Here is a 15,579-nt window from a genome sequence, read left to right as displayed (position 1 = left end):
CCGCCAGGCTCTGCCCCCGTGCGTCGCGCCGCTCGCAGGGAACGGAGCCTGGCATGGAGAGGCTTCGGAGGAGACAGAGCCCACGGACACTGCGGGGGACATCGCAGGATCCTGGGGACAAGGTAAGTAACGCTGCACCAGGATCCTGCAATGTAATCCCGAGTGTGGCTCGGGGTTACCGCTAATGGGACTGAAATTTAACCCTGAGCCACACTCGGGATTACCATCAGGGAGGCTACTAAATTGTAGCATAAAATAAACAAAGCAAACTTCTTTATGAGAAAACAATCAAGTCTGCTCATCATTGAAATCCACATAATTCAAATTGTTGGTGGTGTTTATGCTGACCCTTTGACTCCAATGACGGAGTCATTAACTTTAGTGCAGCTTTAAATTTCCATACCTGTACTGAATTCCTTTTGCAAAAAATGTTGACAGGTAGCCTTTTATAACAGGAAATACTTTTTTTTTTTTTTTTGTGGCAGGCATTTTATCATCTCGCGCTGAGCAATCAAATCAGCAGAAGAATTTGAACCCAGAAGATGACCTTATATTGATTTCACATGGTTGTCTTTTGGTTAATAAACATAAAAAGGAAAACTGGGAAGAAAAAAAAACAAAAAGCAAAATAAAATAAAAAAAACAGCCAACACCACCCACTTTGAAGGCCCTCTTTCATGTTATATATGCTACTGTAGAACTACTGCCTGAGAAATGCACTTGAATTGTGTGAAAACTGGGAAAGACATGAAAGAGCAGGGTTGTTTAAATACAGCTAAAGGAATTTCCAAAATTGATTCCAGATTGTTTCATTTAAATGGATCTTAAAATACTTAAACACTTATCAGCTCAGTATAATTGGAAACCATGTCAATATAAAAGCAGCAAATAAAAATATGAAGTCAGACTTGTGATGGAAGTTATGACATGATAACACCTATTTTAAAGAGGGCTCTACCCTGCTGGCGTTGATTAGAAAGAACCTTCGCTTCCCTAAGTAATCAATACTTCCTTCCTGTTTCTGAATTCTAATTGTGGTGTGCTGCGTGGTTTATATTAGAAAAAAAAAACACTACTTTTATACGCTGTTGCTAGATTATATGAATGAGAATGTAGACACTGGCACATTTATTCAGGTGAAGTGCTTCAGAAAAAGTAGGTAGAAGGTTTCACAGCCTGTCTCCTGGCTACACAGACGAAACAGAAAATAGGAATTTCCAGGCTCTGATCAGCAATGAACTGGATTTTGCAGTTGTGTGGGGAGGGGTTGACAGGCTACCTGTGTGAAGGCCTATTATTGCAAAACACTACAGGTTTCCTCATTGCAACACGGAACATATAAATGACTAGAACAAAAATTCCAGAAAACCGCAACACAGACTTAACAACAAGTAATCAGAATCTATTAAAAACAAGGAATTATTCTGTCAGATACCTACATTTAGTGTAACTGTAGTTAGTCTTGTGATCCCAAAATCTATTTAAGACACTAACCAAAACATCCCCCGTTGTCCTTACCATACTCTCCATCAATTGGTTCCAGGTTCAGTCCAGATCTGAGTGCAGAGATGCTGCCTGAATGTCATGTGTTAAAGAAGTTTTCTACTTCGCTGACATTAGTACGCTGAAGGGGATACCAAAATGGTGCTTGCTTGTACATTTCATTGTCCTAAAACAATCTCCTATGTGGCCTGAGATTCACCAACTCAGGCTGTACCTTGCTTTCAGAAACCTCAACTTGGTATACTCATCCCATCACCCAGTTAAACACTTCTGTATTGGCCTCTGAGGCTCCCGTTTGCTATGGTGGGAGGTATGTTGGAGTTCTGCAGTCACAACCATGTCTGTTTGATGTGTACAGAAGGGTTCAAGGATGAAGATGTCGGTGTTAACTATTTCTTTGCTTTAAGGGCTGATGCACTCCAGATCCTTTCAGGATGTGTTTCTGCATGCGCGTTTTTGGTGTGTTCCCAGATGCTTTTTTTTTTTTTTCAAATGTACTGGGGTCCGTTGTGTTTTTGATGAGTTCCAGTGCAATGGTGTGAACTATGCCATTGGAAACCTACTTTCCATGCATTTTTGATGCAGAAAAAAAACCCCCACTAGACTGCATGTGGTGTGAACTGGCACTAAAAGCATCTCTTTTCTTATAAATGTAAAAGAGAAGCGCAATATAATTTGCAATTCAATTTTTATAAGGAAGGGAGCCATATTTTCTTGTTATATGCAAAATTTCTGCTTCCTGCTTTGCAGCACTGGACAATGTCAGTGCTCCATCTCACAGACAACCAATTTATTACAATTATTGCACTAGGCAGGTTGAGAGCTTGCACAGGCTTTTCAGTGGACAGCTTGCAGTAGCTCTCAACAGTGCCAAATGTACACATCTCTAAATTTAATAGAATAAAAAATATGGCAGCTCAAACATGTAAAAACCATTTAAAAAGGAAGACACATTTATTATTTGCATAGTCAAAAACACACTTTGATTCCCTGAACACAATACTATGCCTTTCACACTGACAGTTACACCAGTCTATGCAAATGCTAATAATTCTGGATACAACACGATAAGAAGCTTTTATCAATCAGTTTGGAAACTTTTTGGTATATAGTGCCAACATATTCTGCAGCACATTACAGAACACATAGCATACACATAAGACCCAGACTGTTAGAAAGTCCCTAACTCACTGCTTGGTGAGAAAAGAATTTGGGGGATTTGGGGTCATACAGCCATGTTTTGTAATAGCAGCAAGGAGGGAGACAGACACCTAACCCCAGTTTTTGTAAATGGGGGGGGAGCAAAATGTGCTTGTTTGGACATAAAATAATTCAGGGGGGTAACAAAATCAAGTGTTTTTATGTCCACTGCAAAAGAAAACCCTTTGCCGTTTAATTAGGAAAACAGTAACCATACCTCAAAATAACACATGTAAGAGCTGCATATTCATTAGTTTTACTCTGAAGTAAAACATGATGTAATTAAAGAAATATTAAAGGCAAATTTCTTATTTTTAAAAACAAACATATTATACTTACCTGCTCTGTGCAGCAGTTTTGCACAGAGCAGCATTGATCCTTCTCTTCTTGGGTCCTCTGCCGGTGCTACCGGCCCCTCCCTCGTGCCTAGTGCCTCCAGAGCAAGCAGCTTGCTATGGGGGCTCCTGAGTCGCTCCTTAAAGTGCCCGCTGACACACGGAACATGGCTCGGCCCCACCCCCTCTCTCATCATTGGCTCACTGGCTGTAATTGTCAGCCACGGGAGCCAATGTCTGCCGCTAAGCCAATGAGGAGGGAGAGTCTTCAGAGAGCAGAGGCGACCGCGATGGGGCTCAAGTAAGTATTAGGAGGGCTGAGGGGGCTGCTGCACACAGAAGGCTGAGCCTTTACAACCATGTTAAAGCGGAGGTCCACAGAAAAAAAAAAATTATTAATACTGCAGCTGCTGACTTTTAAAATATGGACACTTACCTGTCCAGGGAGCCCGCGATGTCAGCAGCCGAAGCCGATCTGTCTGTCGGCTCTCGGCTGCTGCCATCCTCGGTAAGGGAATAAGGAAGTGAAGCTGTGCGGCTTCACTTCCTGGTTCCCTACTGCGCATGCGCGAGTCGCGCTGCGCGTCCTCTCAGGTCCCTGCTGTGTTCTGGGACCTGTGTGTCTCCCAGAATACAGCGGGGGGGAGGACGGGGTAGGCGCCGGAAGTGGTGTAGGTCACCGCAAGCGCCACGGTGATCTATGCCAGGAAGTGGGAGCAAATACCTGTATTAGACAGGTATCTGCTCCCTCCTCCCCCCTGAAAGGTGCCAAATGTGACACCGGAGGGGGGGAGGAATCCAAAAAGTGGAAGTTCCATTTTTGGGTGGAACTCCACTTTAATATCTAACTGTTGACATCATATCTGTTAACCACTTCCCGACCGGCGCACGCAGAATGGCGCACACTTAATGGAAAAAAAAAAAAACCTGCCAGCAATGTTAAGGGGCAAAAACAGGATGATGTCAAAAGGATTTTTCTACTCAGACTGTGAAATGTGGGGGAGCCCCTGAGCACTGGACAGTGAAGTGGCATGGGGTATTTGATAAACCTTGTAACTATGACCTAAAAGTGCAATGTTCCCTCTCCCCTCCTCCTACCCATTCTGTCTAATCTGAACTTTTTCAGTCCGCTCTTTTCGCATTATCCTGCAGCACAGGCTCAGGGAGCGCTCAACAATGACTGGGAATTCCAGGAGCCATGACATCACCCATAGCCCAGCTGTTTTTCAGTGCTCCCTCTTCCCTGAAGCAGCTATCCACGTAGGAGAAACCAGGAGCTGCGGGATCACCTGGTTGGAGGACTTTAATGGATTAAAAATAGGTCAGTTCGCAGATTGTAATTATACAGGTTAGGTAGAATGGTGGGGGTTCTAACTACATTTGTAGTTAGAACTAGACTTTTCTTCCCATTTGAAGCCTAACTCCAGGTTTAGTTTCCCTTACGTCTCCGGTAGCGGTTGGGGGATTTCCCATCTACTGCAGGAAAGTTGGGCTACGCTCAGCCATTCACCTGAAGCCTTGTAATTTTATCAATGAATACAAGCCTTCTTCTGATTGGCTGAGGTGACGAGTCAAGCGGTATTGTTTGTAGAATTTTTCAGAAAAATAATGAGTTTAATCCATTTTGGAATAATGCTGTAGCATAAAATGTGGAAAAAGCGAAGTGCTGTGGATACTTTCCGGATGCACTGTATGTACAACGAGAAATATACTTTGCAAGGGACGAGCAATTTCACCTACATCTGTAAAATCTCTTTTGAATTATTTTATATAAAATGACATGTACTTCTAGCTTTGTGGTTGCTCAATGCAATTCCATAAGAGCTAATCACAGGCACTTTGTGCTGAACTTCCATTACATGCTGTGATGTGGATGAAAGAGCACTAACAGTAATACAACTACATGCATTTTAAGGCTTGGAATGGAGCCAGCGATGCTGAAGCATGAGCACAGCATCCAATAGGGAGACAAGAAAAAGTTCATGGGAATGACAGCACGTGTCATTTCACACAGCAGAAAGCATAGTAGTGACTTTTTAAAGAAGAACCCCACTAAGATCTAACCTATGTAACCAAACCCCTATACAGATTTAAAAAATAAATAAATAAAAAGCAATAACCCTTTCTGCAAAAGATTAGTTACTTACTGTTTAAAAGCAGATTTGCACACAAAAATGGAACTTCCGCTTTTCGGAACCCCCCCCCCTCCGGTGTCACATTTGGCACCTTTCAGGGGGGAGGGGGGTGCAGATACTTGTATAAGACAGGTATTTGCACCCACTTTCGGGCACAGACTCCCACAGGGGTCTATGCCACTTCCCGCGCTGTCTGCTGGGAGACACACGGGTCCCAGAGACAGCATGGACCATTCGGATTGCTCAGCGCGACTCGGGCATGCGCAGAAGGGAACCAGGAAGTGAAGCTGCAAGACTTCACTTCCTGATTCCCTTACTGAAGATGGCGGCAGCAGCATCCGAGGACCGAGGGACAGTCCGGCCTCGGGTGTCGACATCGCTGGCACCCTGGACAGGTAAGTGTCCTTATTTTAAAAGTCAGCAGCTGCAGTATTTGTCAGTTAAAAACTCTCCGTTGGAGAGATTCACCAGGAAGTGAAGGTAAATCTCCCCGATGGGACACACATGTAAAAAAATTAACAGGGGTTATAACCCTTCCTTACACTATCCAAAATAAACAAAAAAGTTACGCCTATCGTACTACTTTACCTCACCTGCTGCATCCACTGTTGAAGGCTGACCCAAAACAGATAATTCACCCCCTAAAGCCCACAGGTATTTTGCCTCATCTTGCGGTGGATGCACTCGGAAGTGGGGGAGGAGCTTAGAGCACTGGCGGGGGAGACCCCTGAAGAGTTCAGGGATGCTCTGCGCAAAACTATTGCCCCGAGCAGGTATGTATAGCATGTTTACTATTTTAATAAAAAAATAAAGCATTAAAATCAACATTTCTGTGGAACTCTCCTCTCTCAAACACAGACTATTTTTAATCCTTATGCTGCTAACATTAGTAAATAGAAAAAATATATCATATTTCTCAACAAAATAGAGCATGGAGACAAAAATGGATGGGCGCACTTACATTGCATAATTAAAATCAATTAAATAGCATTTTTAGTTGGTGAAGCTCAGTTTCAAAAATTGAAAAAAAAAAAAAAATGAAGAAAAACAAAAAACAAACAGAGGATACGTCGACAGCCCATGTATTTTGTCAGAACAGGTTTAATTTACATTGGATTAGTTACTAAATTTTTCACATCAGTAATTTACACTTATTTATTTTAGGTACTTATGTAGCGCCATCAATTTACGCAGCGCTTGCACTTACATAAAAGCAAGGTCACAGGTAGTTGGTTAGAGTTTATTTTATTGCACAGTGGAGGTCAAAGTACATATCTGAACATATCCCGAAGAGCTTAATGTGATATTAAAGGCTCTCTTTTTCTTTAAATAACAAACATGTTATACTTACCTGCTCCATGCGGTGGTTTTGCACATAACAGCCCAGAGCCTCCTCTTCTCAGGTCCCCCACCGGCGCTACTGGCCATTCCTCCTGCCCCCAGAGCAAGCAGTTTGCAATATGGGAATTCAAGCAGGCTCATTTCCGAACCGTGGCTCTACGCGTCCATTCACACACACAGCCGCGGCTCGGCCCCTTCTCTCTCCTTATTGCCTGGCTGTGATTGACAGAAGCAGGAGCCAATGAAGAGAGTGAGTCCACGGAGAGCCGAGTCTTTCACGGAACATCAAGACAGGCTCAGTTAAGTATTAAGAGGGGCTTCTGCACAGAGGTGTTTTTACCCTCATGCATGAAGGTAAAAAACCTTGAGCCTGTATGACCACTTTGAAAATGTCCATAATTGCTGGCATGGTTATAAAAATGCTGTTTACCCAGCTAAAATAATTACAAGACTAATATGCAATTAACCACTTTTCTACCAGTGCTGGCAGAATGACATTTTAACACACTATCGGGCTGCTATCAGCTGATAGGGGTGTTGAATATAATTGCAGCATCGCGATTCAGACGTTCACGATGCTGCGAGTCTGCTGAATCGATCTCTGGTGACGTTGTCCGTCACTCCGTGCAGTGCTCTGCCTTCCTGGGAGGAACACAGAGGCAGAGCCTGCCTGGTAGATAAAGCCACATCCCCTTCACTGAAGCAGAAAATCAGCTGATGAGCTGACAGCCAATACAGTGCAGGGGGAGGAGCTCAAGGAGACCCGACATCAGGAGAGGCTTCACTGGAGGCACCGTAAGGAGAAAACACTAAGCAGCAAGGATGAGGAGGAAATCGACCGACACAGAGCTGGTGAGTGCCAGTGTCACTGATCCTATTCCCTCCACTACCATCATCCCTCTGCCACTGGAGAAAAATTAACTTTTTCTGACTGCTTGAATTTTTGGATAAAGGCAGTATAATCGAATTGTGAGACCAGTGAAGATGCACACCCCTAATAGCTGATGGAAGTGAGGTGGCCGGCGAACACAACGCGAAAGCTTTACAGGTCATCAGTTTTGCGATAACCATATTTTATGGCCTTAGAATTATTGCTCTCATGCTGAGGTTTGAGACAATAGCTCACGTTGCACAATGTATGTTCACATACACCTCTTAGTCCTATTCTGTGCACTTGAACTGGAATGTGTATGGGAGTGCTTTAAAAAGTTTAAATATTTTTATTTTATACAATTTCTCACATCCTTTTTTAATGTTTTTTCTTATTTAACGTTATTGCTATCACAAGGAGCCCAACAAGCTTCCTATGTGATAGCATGGGCAAGGTGACAGGTCCTCTTTATGGAGACATTGGGGGTTTGCCCTCCACTGCAGCTAATCAAGCACAGATTGTGCTCGATGAGCTCCATCTTGAGCAACAGTGGCTGAGAAATGACAGCTGACAGCATTTTAGCACTAATGACTGCAATAGAGTCACTGGTTCCCACAAAGTGTCAGTTTGTCTGATGCAATATCGCAGTTCCGCTTTAAGTCGCTGATCGCCGCCATTACTAGTATAAAAAAAAAAAAAAAAAAAAAAGAAAATACATAAAAATTCAAGCAAATACACATAATTTGTAGACGCTATAACTTTTGCGCAAACCAATCAATATATACTTATTGTGATTTTTATTTTACCAAAATATGTATCAGAATAGATACTGACCTAAATTTATGAAGAAATTAGATTTTTTTACTTTTTTTTTTTTTTTTGCAGGGCTCGACAAATCCCAGGCGCCATGTCGCAATTGTGACTAGAAATTGCATCCTGGCACCTGGGCTTTTGTCAGCTCATTTACTATTAGCACCAGCCGTGAGCATAGAGTGCAGGAGTTGCCAAACAATTGGCCGCAACGCACGGCAATCATCGGTCCCTCTTCCTTCGACCCTATTGGCTGTCTTCTTATGGTCTTTTTCTCTCACAAGCAAGGCCCATCCGTGTATTCCAAGCGCTGGTTGGACAGCCTGTGGGATTCCCGCCTGCGATTGGCCTCGCCGACTGTCAGTCAGGAAAGGTGTCAGTTGGCTGGGCTACCTGCATCTCTCGCTGCTTCCATTTTTGGCTTGGCAGGGCCGGATTATGGCGGCTTGGTACCCTGTCTGTGGCTGACCTCAGTATTCATCACCGGTGGTGGTTGTGTCCTCCCGGGCCTGGGACATGGAGCGGTGAGAGGCGCCATCCCAAGGAGAGGTTTATCCAGTGTAGCTCGTGTCAGCTCCATTCAGTGCTCCCCCTCATCTCTGCTCACCTTTTTTTCAAAAAATATCACACTATGCGTATATTAGTTTGTGCAAAAGTTATAGCGTCTACAAAATAGGAGATAGATTTATGGCATTTTTATTATTAGTAATGGCGGCGATATGCGATTTTTAGGGGGATTGCGGCAGACAGATGATTTTGACACTTTTTTGGGACCACTGACGCTTATACAGTGACCAAAGCTAAAAATAGCCACGATTACTGTATAAATGTCACTGGCAGGGAAGGGGTTAACACTAGGAGGCGATCAAGGGGTTAAGTGTTCCCTAGGGAGGTGTTTCTAACTGTTGGGGCAGTGTACTGACTAGGAGGAAGAGAGAGAGAGAGATCGCTGTTGCTGATCACTAGGAACAGCAGATCTCTCTCTACTCCCCTGTCAGAACGGTCTGTTTACATTGAGGCCCCTTTCACACTGGGGCGGGACGTGCGTCGGCGCTTTACCGTCGTTTTAGGGGCGTATTCGGCCGCTAGCGGGGAGGTTTTACCCCCCCGCTAGCGGCCGAGAAAGGGTTAAAAACCACTGCAGAGGCGCTTTGCCAGCAGTATTGCCGTGCTGCCCCACTGATTTCAATGGACAGGAGCAGTGTTTCGGGTAGGTTTGTAGGCGCTATTTTTAGCACAATAGCGCCTGCAAACCACCCCAGTGTGAAAGGGGTCTAACAGATCAACGTTCTGGCTAAGGAGCAATCGCGGGTGGCCGGTGGACACTGCATTGGCTCCGGCGTTGCGTGCGTGCCCTCAATCACTCTAAAAGCGGCCGATGTACAGCTACGGCGATTCGCGCAGCCGTGCCAACCTGTCGCAGTATGGCAGCTGGTCGGCAAGCAGTTAAAGTACCGCAGTGCCAGAAAGCAAAAAATGGCCTGGTCATGAAGGGGGGTAAATCTTCTGGAGGGCAAGAAGGTAAAGTGATTGCAAAGCTTTAATTCATTTTAATAAAATGATAAACATGTCTTCCACTTACCTTAGAATGCATTAATGTGAAAAGCCTTAAAGAGGAAGTAAACTTCCTCTGCAGACATTTACCTACAGGTAGTGTAAATATCTCCTAAACGTGCACCGTTTAGGAGACATTTACTGTACATGCAGCCATTGACATCGCTGGCGCATGCGCTCTGAATGAACGGCCACGGGTGCTGTTCGTTGTAAGCCCTGTGCCATTATCGGCGGCTCCCACGAGCATGTGCGGGAGTGAAGTCATCGTGGCGCTGGCCACTGACAGCGCCGGAGCCCGCGAACCCGGAAGAAACTCCAGGGAAAACGTCAGCCGTCTCAGCGGTGTGCGGGTACCGCTGGAAGGCTTCATTCTAAAAGGTATTTCATAATGAGCTTTAAACATAATGAGCTTTTTTTGGGGGGGGGGGTTTATAAACTTTTAAGGTGAATGTAAAAAAAAAAAAAAAAATTGAACATTTGCAAACAGGTTATACTTTACTTACCTGCTCTGTCAATGGTTTTAAGACTACGGCCAACAGCAAGAGATAAAATGATTGTAAAGTCTAGTTTTTCCTTCAATAAAAACAACATGCTATACTTACCTGCTCTGTTGCAGTGGATTTGCACAGAGCAGCCCGGATCCTCCCTTTCTCGGGTCCCTATTCTGTACTCCTGGCTCCTCCCTCCTGTGGAGTGCCCCCACAGCAAGCAGCTTGGGGGCACACGAGTAAGCTCTGTGTGTCCATTCAGATACGGAGCTGTGGCCTGGCCCCCCCTCTCTCCTGGTTAGCTGGCTGACTTCGACAGCAACAGGAGCCAATGGTGCCGCTGCTGTGTCTCAGCCAATCAGGAGGGAGAGTCTCGGTTGTCCGAGACACTTGCGGACATCACTGGAGAGAGATGGGGTTCAGGCAAGTATTAGGGGGTACTAGGGTGGCTGCTGCACACAGGCTTTTTATCTTATTGCATAGAATGTATTAAGATGAAAAAAAAACTTTTGCCTTTACAACTCCTTTAACACTGATGTATCACAGACTAACGTAAAGCAATATTGGTATCAGAAGACATCACAAAATTATAAAAGGACACTGCTTCCGAGTGATATTATAAATAGTAACACATTTTCCACAAATGATCATCTCTTGCAGAGAGTTAAACCCAGTTATGCAAGTATCAATGATTCACAGCAATAAGTGGTGCATCATACATCCATTCTATATATGAAATCTCTTGAGCAATCCTGTACATGCAGGTAGGAAATCTTGCCTGCCTCACCCTTCAGTAGTCAGTTTTGGTTGACAAAAAATATAGAGAGGAATGTTAATAAGACAATAATAGTTTACAATGAACTTTGGGAACTGGCTAAATGCTTAGCACACATTATGTTTTTTCATTTAAAAAGGGAAACCGGTGTTGCCCGCAGAAAAACAAATCTTCAGCTAATTTTTTTCAGATTACAAATACAGTACCAGGATGACGTGCTGGGCTGGCCTTTAATGTAGTCATATCATTACAATGTTAATGAATTAAGTGTAACACTTTAGGGTAATAAAAGGAGTCATCTCAGCAGAAAAATACTGGCTGTGAGCTCCACCCCTGAATGAAGCCCAATTTGCAGATGTTTATATGGGGGAGCTCCAGCAAAGCCCAATAGCTACTGCTGCCCTGCTCTGCCCTCCTGCGGTTATTCCTCTTCCCCTAAACCCTGCTGGCCTCCTGTATTCCTCCTACCCCAACTCTCACTAGAAATCTCCTCTCCAGAAACCTGTATCCAGTTCCCTGGCCTCCCACAGTCATTCCTCTTCTGCTGGCAATCTTCTTCTCATCTCACCCTCCTGTCATTCCTCTGCATGAATAGTGATGGCGTTCATCTTAGGTGCATACCTGCTCTCTGGGACAAGCAATGTCACTCAGAACTAATTGAATATTTGTCTGCTTGTGAGCTGTGTGGACAAAACAGCAGTGGAGGGAAGAAATAACAGAATCCTGCAAATCTTCATGCCTGCCGCAGACAAATAATTCAAGGAGAGGAGACTGAGGAAAATATTCCTTCCTGCCTGCAGACCTATCACTGGTGGGGAAGAAAAAAAAAAAAAAACTAGTAAGGCCTCAGCAGATTAATCACTGGGGTAAAATGCTTCATCCTGCCTGCAGCAGTCTCATCCAACGGGAGAAGAGACTAGAGAAATGCTTCTCACTGCCTGCAGTAGACAAATCACTGCTGCAGTGCTGCAGAGAAGACTAAAAAAAAAAAAAAGCTTCCTACTGCTTGCCAAAAAACTGAGGGAGATAAGACTAAACAAATGCCTGCAGCAGAATAATCGCTGGGGAAGAACGACTAAGAAAATGCCTGCTGCAGCAGGCAGATCCTTTGGGTAGAAGTGACTGAAGAAATACCTCCTCATGCCTGCAGCAGCCTAATCACTGGGACAGAGGTGACTGAGGAAATGCTTCCTCCTACATGCCAGCAGTCCGATCCCTGTTGGAGAATAAGGAAATGCCTCTACAAATGAGGTCCGTTGAACCATGTAAAGACAACCTTTTTCTCACACTTGTTGCTTACAAGTTAAAGCGGAGTTCCACCCTAAAGTGGAACTTCTGCTCATCGGATTCCTCTCCCCCCGGTGCCACAATTGGCACCTTTCAGGGGGGAGAGGGGTGCAGATACCTGTCTAATACAGGTATCTGCAGCCACTTCTAGACAGCCGCAGAATATCCGGGCTTAGACAGCCGCAGAAATTCTGCGGATATTCTGCAGCTGTCTAAGCCCAGAAGTGGCTGCAGACACCTGTATTAGACAGGTATCTGTGCCAGATGTGGCACCGGGGGTGGGGGGATCCGATGAGCGGAAGTTCCACTTTAGGGTGGAACTCTGCTTTAACTTGTAAGCAACAAGTTTGAGAAAAAGGTTGTCTTTACATGGTTCAACTGACCTCATTTGTAGACTGAAGCCCATTCCTTTAATCTAAAAGAAACCAGGGATACAATATACAATGTTTCTTTTTATCTCTCAGCACTGAGCAATGTTCTGATAATCTTTCCCAGCTTTTTTTTTTTTTTTTTTTTTTTTTTTTTTTGACAGCTCTGAGCAGAGAATAGCTCTGCACTTGTTACATGAATCGTGGAAATGCTGGATTAAGATCATGAGGGGCGGGTGGAAATCGAGATCGCAATTTTTTTTTTTTAACAATTAATTGCGCAGCTCTACCAGCCAGCAGTATGATCCCTAGGAAAGAGGAGAATAACGAATTGCCTTTTGCTACTTGCATCAGACAAGGGTTTCTCAACTCCAGTCCTCAAGGCACCCCAACAGGTCATGTTTTCAGGCTCTCCATTATTTTGCACATGTGATTTGATCAGATTCACTGCCCCAGTAATTACCACAGCTGTTTCATCTGAGGGAAATCCTGAAACCATGACCTGTTGGGGCGCATTGAGGACTGGAGTTGAGAAACACTGCAGTAGACTAATCACTAGAGAGGTGACAGGAAATGCCTCCTTCTCTCCGAGGCACACTTATCACCAGGGAGGTGGAGAGAGGAGGTGACTGAGGAAATGCTTTCTACTGCCTGCAGCAGACTCATTGCTGGGGAAGTGATACTGGGGAAATGCCTGCTGTAAGCAGACAGATTCTTGGGGGGGAGAGGGGACTGAGAAAACATTTCCTCGTGCCTGCAGCAGACTAATCACTGAGAGGAGGGGATAATAGAGCAATGCTTTCTATTGACTGCAGCAGAATAATCACTGGAGAGGTGACAGGAAATGCCTCCCCCTGTCTGCAGCAGACTATACACCAGGGAGGCGACCAAGGAAATGCTTTCTACTGCCTGCAGCAGACTAACTGCTGGGGAAATGCCTGCTGTAGCAGCCAGATTCTTGGGGGGAGAGGGGACTGAGAAAACATTTCCTCGTGCCTGCAGCAGACTAATCACTGAGAGGAGGGGAGAATAGAGCAATGCTTTTTACTACAGCAGATCACTGGAGAGGTGACAGGAAATGCCTCCTCCTGTCTGTGGCAGACTAATCACCAGGGAGGTGACCAAGGAAATGCTTTCTACTGCCTGCAGAAGACTAATTGCTGGGGAAGTGATACTGGGAAAATGCCTGCTGTAGCAGCCAGATTCCTGGGGGGGGGGGGGGGGGACTGAGAAAACGCTTCCTCCTGCCTGCAGCAGACTAATCACTGAGAGAAGGGGTTAATAGAGCAATGCTTTCTATTGACTGCAGCAGAATAATCACTGGAGCAGAGGAGACTAAAATTGTTCCTACTACCTGCAGCAGACTAATCACGGGGAGGAGGGAATAATAGAACAATGCTTTCTACTAACTGCAGCAGAATAATCACGGGAGCAAGAGACTAAAGAAATGCTTCCTACTGCCTGCAGCAGACTCATCACTGGGAGGAAAGAATAGAGCAATACTGACTGCAGCAGAATAATCACTGGAGCAAAGGAGACTAAATAAATTCTTCCTCCTGCCTGCAGTAGACTAATCACTGGGAGGAGGGAAGATTATAACAATGCTTTCTACTGACTGCAGCAGAATAATCACTGGAGCAAGAGACTAAAGAAATGCTTCCTACTGCCTGCAGCAGACTAATCACTGGGAGGAAAGAATAGAGCAATACTGACTGCAGCACAATAACCACTGGAGCAGGAGACTAAAGAAATGCTTCCTACTGCCTGCAGCAGACAAATCTCTGGGGAGATGAGGCTTAAAAAAATGCTTCCTTCTGCCTGAAGCAGAATAATCTGCTCAGGAATTGCCTGCTACAGAAGCCTCATACTTGGGGAAGAGATGACTGAGACAATGCTTCTTTCTGCCTGCAGCAGACCGATGACATCACCCCAGCCAGTCAGTGTGAAGCTTTTCAATGACAGTAGGGCAGTGATAAGACATGACATGGTTTCTGTATGTAGTGACAGGTCAGACGTGCAGTTCCTGACAGGTCCAAGTGAAGCAGCACAGACAGTTTTTCTTTCAGATTGAGGTAAGACAACACTAAATGTGTACATTGGGCACACAGCTGCTATAGATCACCTGCCTGGGACTCCTCCTTAGTAAAACAAACCTCCCGTGCTGTGTATAGAAGGCAGATGACCGTGCAATGTATACACACCTATAGCCGGCCACCATTCCTCCAGGAGAAGGGAGTGAGGTGCGCACTACCCCGCCTGTCATCCCCCCTTCCTCCAGCTAGGCCCGCACAACTCACTCACCACACACTTCTTGCCCAGGTAGCTGTAGAGCGCCTCATTCTCCTGCACGGTGAGCAGGATGGAGCCGCAGTTGGTGGTGGCCCTCTTGCTCTGCCTGTTGTTCACGGCGTTGTTGTTGTTACTCATGTTGCTGTGCCGGCGGTCTCCCTGCTAGGGAGCAGCTGGGTGTCCGTGCTGGAAGCGGTGAATCAGGGCCGCTCCATGTCCCGGGCGCTTGTCGTCGTGTTGTGGGCGGGTCTGAAGCCAGTGGCACCGCTTCCTCCCCTGGATGGACTGGAGATGCGTAGGAGGACGTGCTCGCCCCCAGCCGCCGGGAATGCGCGCGCACGTGTAGCTCAAGCAGCTCCGTGCCCCGGGGCGGGCTGACTGCTAGAGGAGAGAAGAAAATGTCCGCGTCTTCAATGTAGCAAGGAGAGAGGGACACCCGATCATACTGAGCACGAGATCACTATGAAGGCTTCAACAAAATGGCGCCTGTAATAGAGACAAATACGGAAGAGCTTATTCATTGGTCCCCAAAAAAATGTCAAAAGCGTCCGATCTGTCCTCTGCAATGTCGCATTTAGGCTAAAAATCGCTGATCACCGCCATTACTTTAAAAAATAAATAAA

The 15,579-nt window shown here is 45.3% G+C and overlaps 1 protein-coding gene across 2 annotated transcripts in view; it reads right to left on the bottom strand.

The window, feature by feature from the left end:
- Positions 1-15,361, bottom strand: part of WASL (WASP like actin nucleation promoting factor) — a 77,576-nt gene extending 62,215 nt beyond the window's left edge. The window contains exon 1 of one of the 2 annotated variants that reach the window (XM_073619774.1): positions 14,969-15,361. In XM_073619774.1, the coding sequence (XP_073475875.1) occupies positions 14,969-15,094 (126 nt within the window). In that variant the 5' untranslated portion in view covers positions 15,095-15,361. The remainder of the gene's footprint in view (positions 1-14,968) is intronic. The other variant, XM_073619773.1, reaches the window with a different exon arrangement.
- Between the last annotated feature and the right edge of the window lie 218 nt (positions 15,362-15,579).

Source organism: Aquarana catesbeiana, linkage group LG03 (genome assembly GCF_042186555.1).
Source record: "Aquarana catesbeiana isolate 2022-GZ linkage group LG03, ASM4218655v1, whole genome shotgun sequence".
Lineage (NCBI taxonomy): Eukaryota > Metazoa > Chordata > Amphibia > Anura > Ranidae > Aquarana > Aquarana catesbeiana.
Note: the sequence above shows the minus strand (reverse complement) of the source record. Positions and strands in the feature narration are given on the sequence as shown.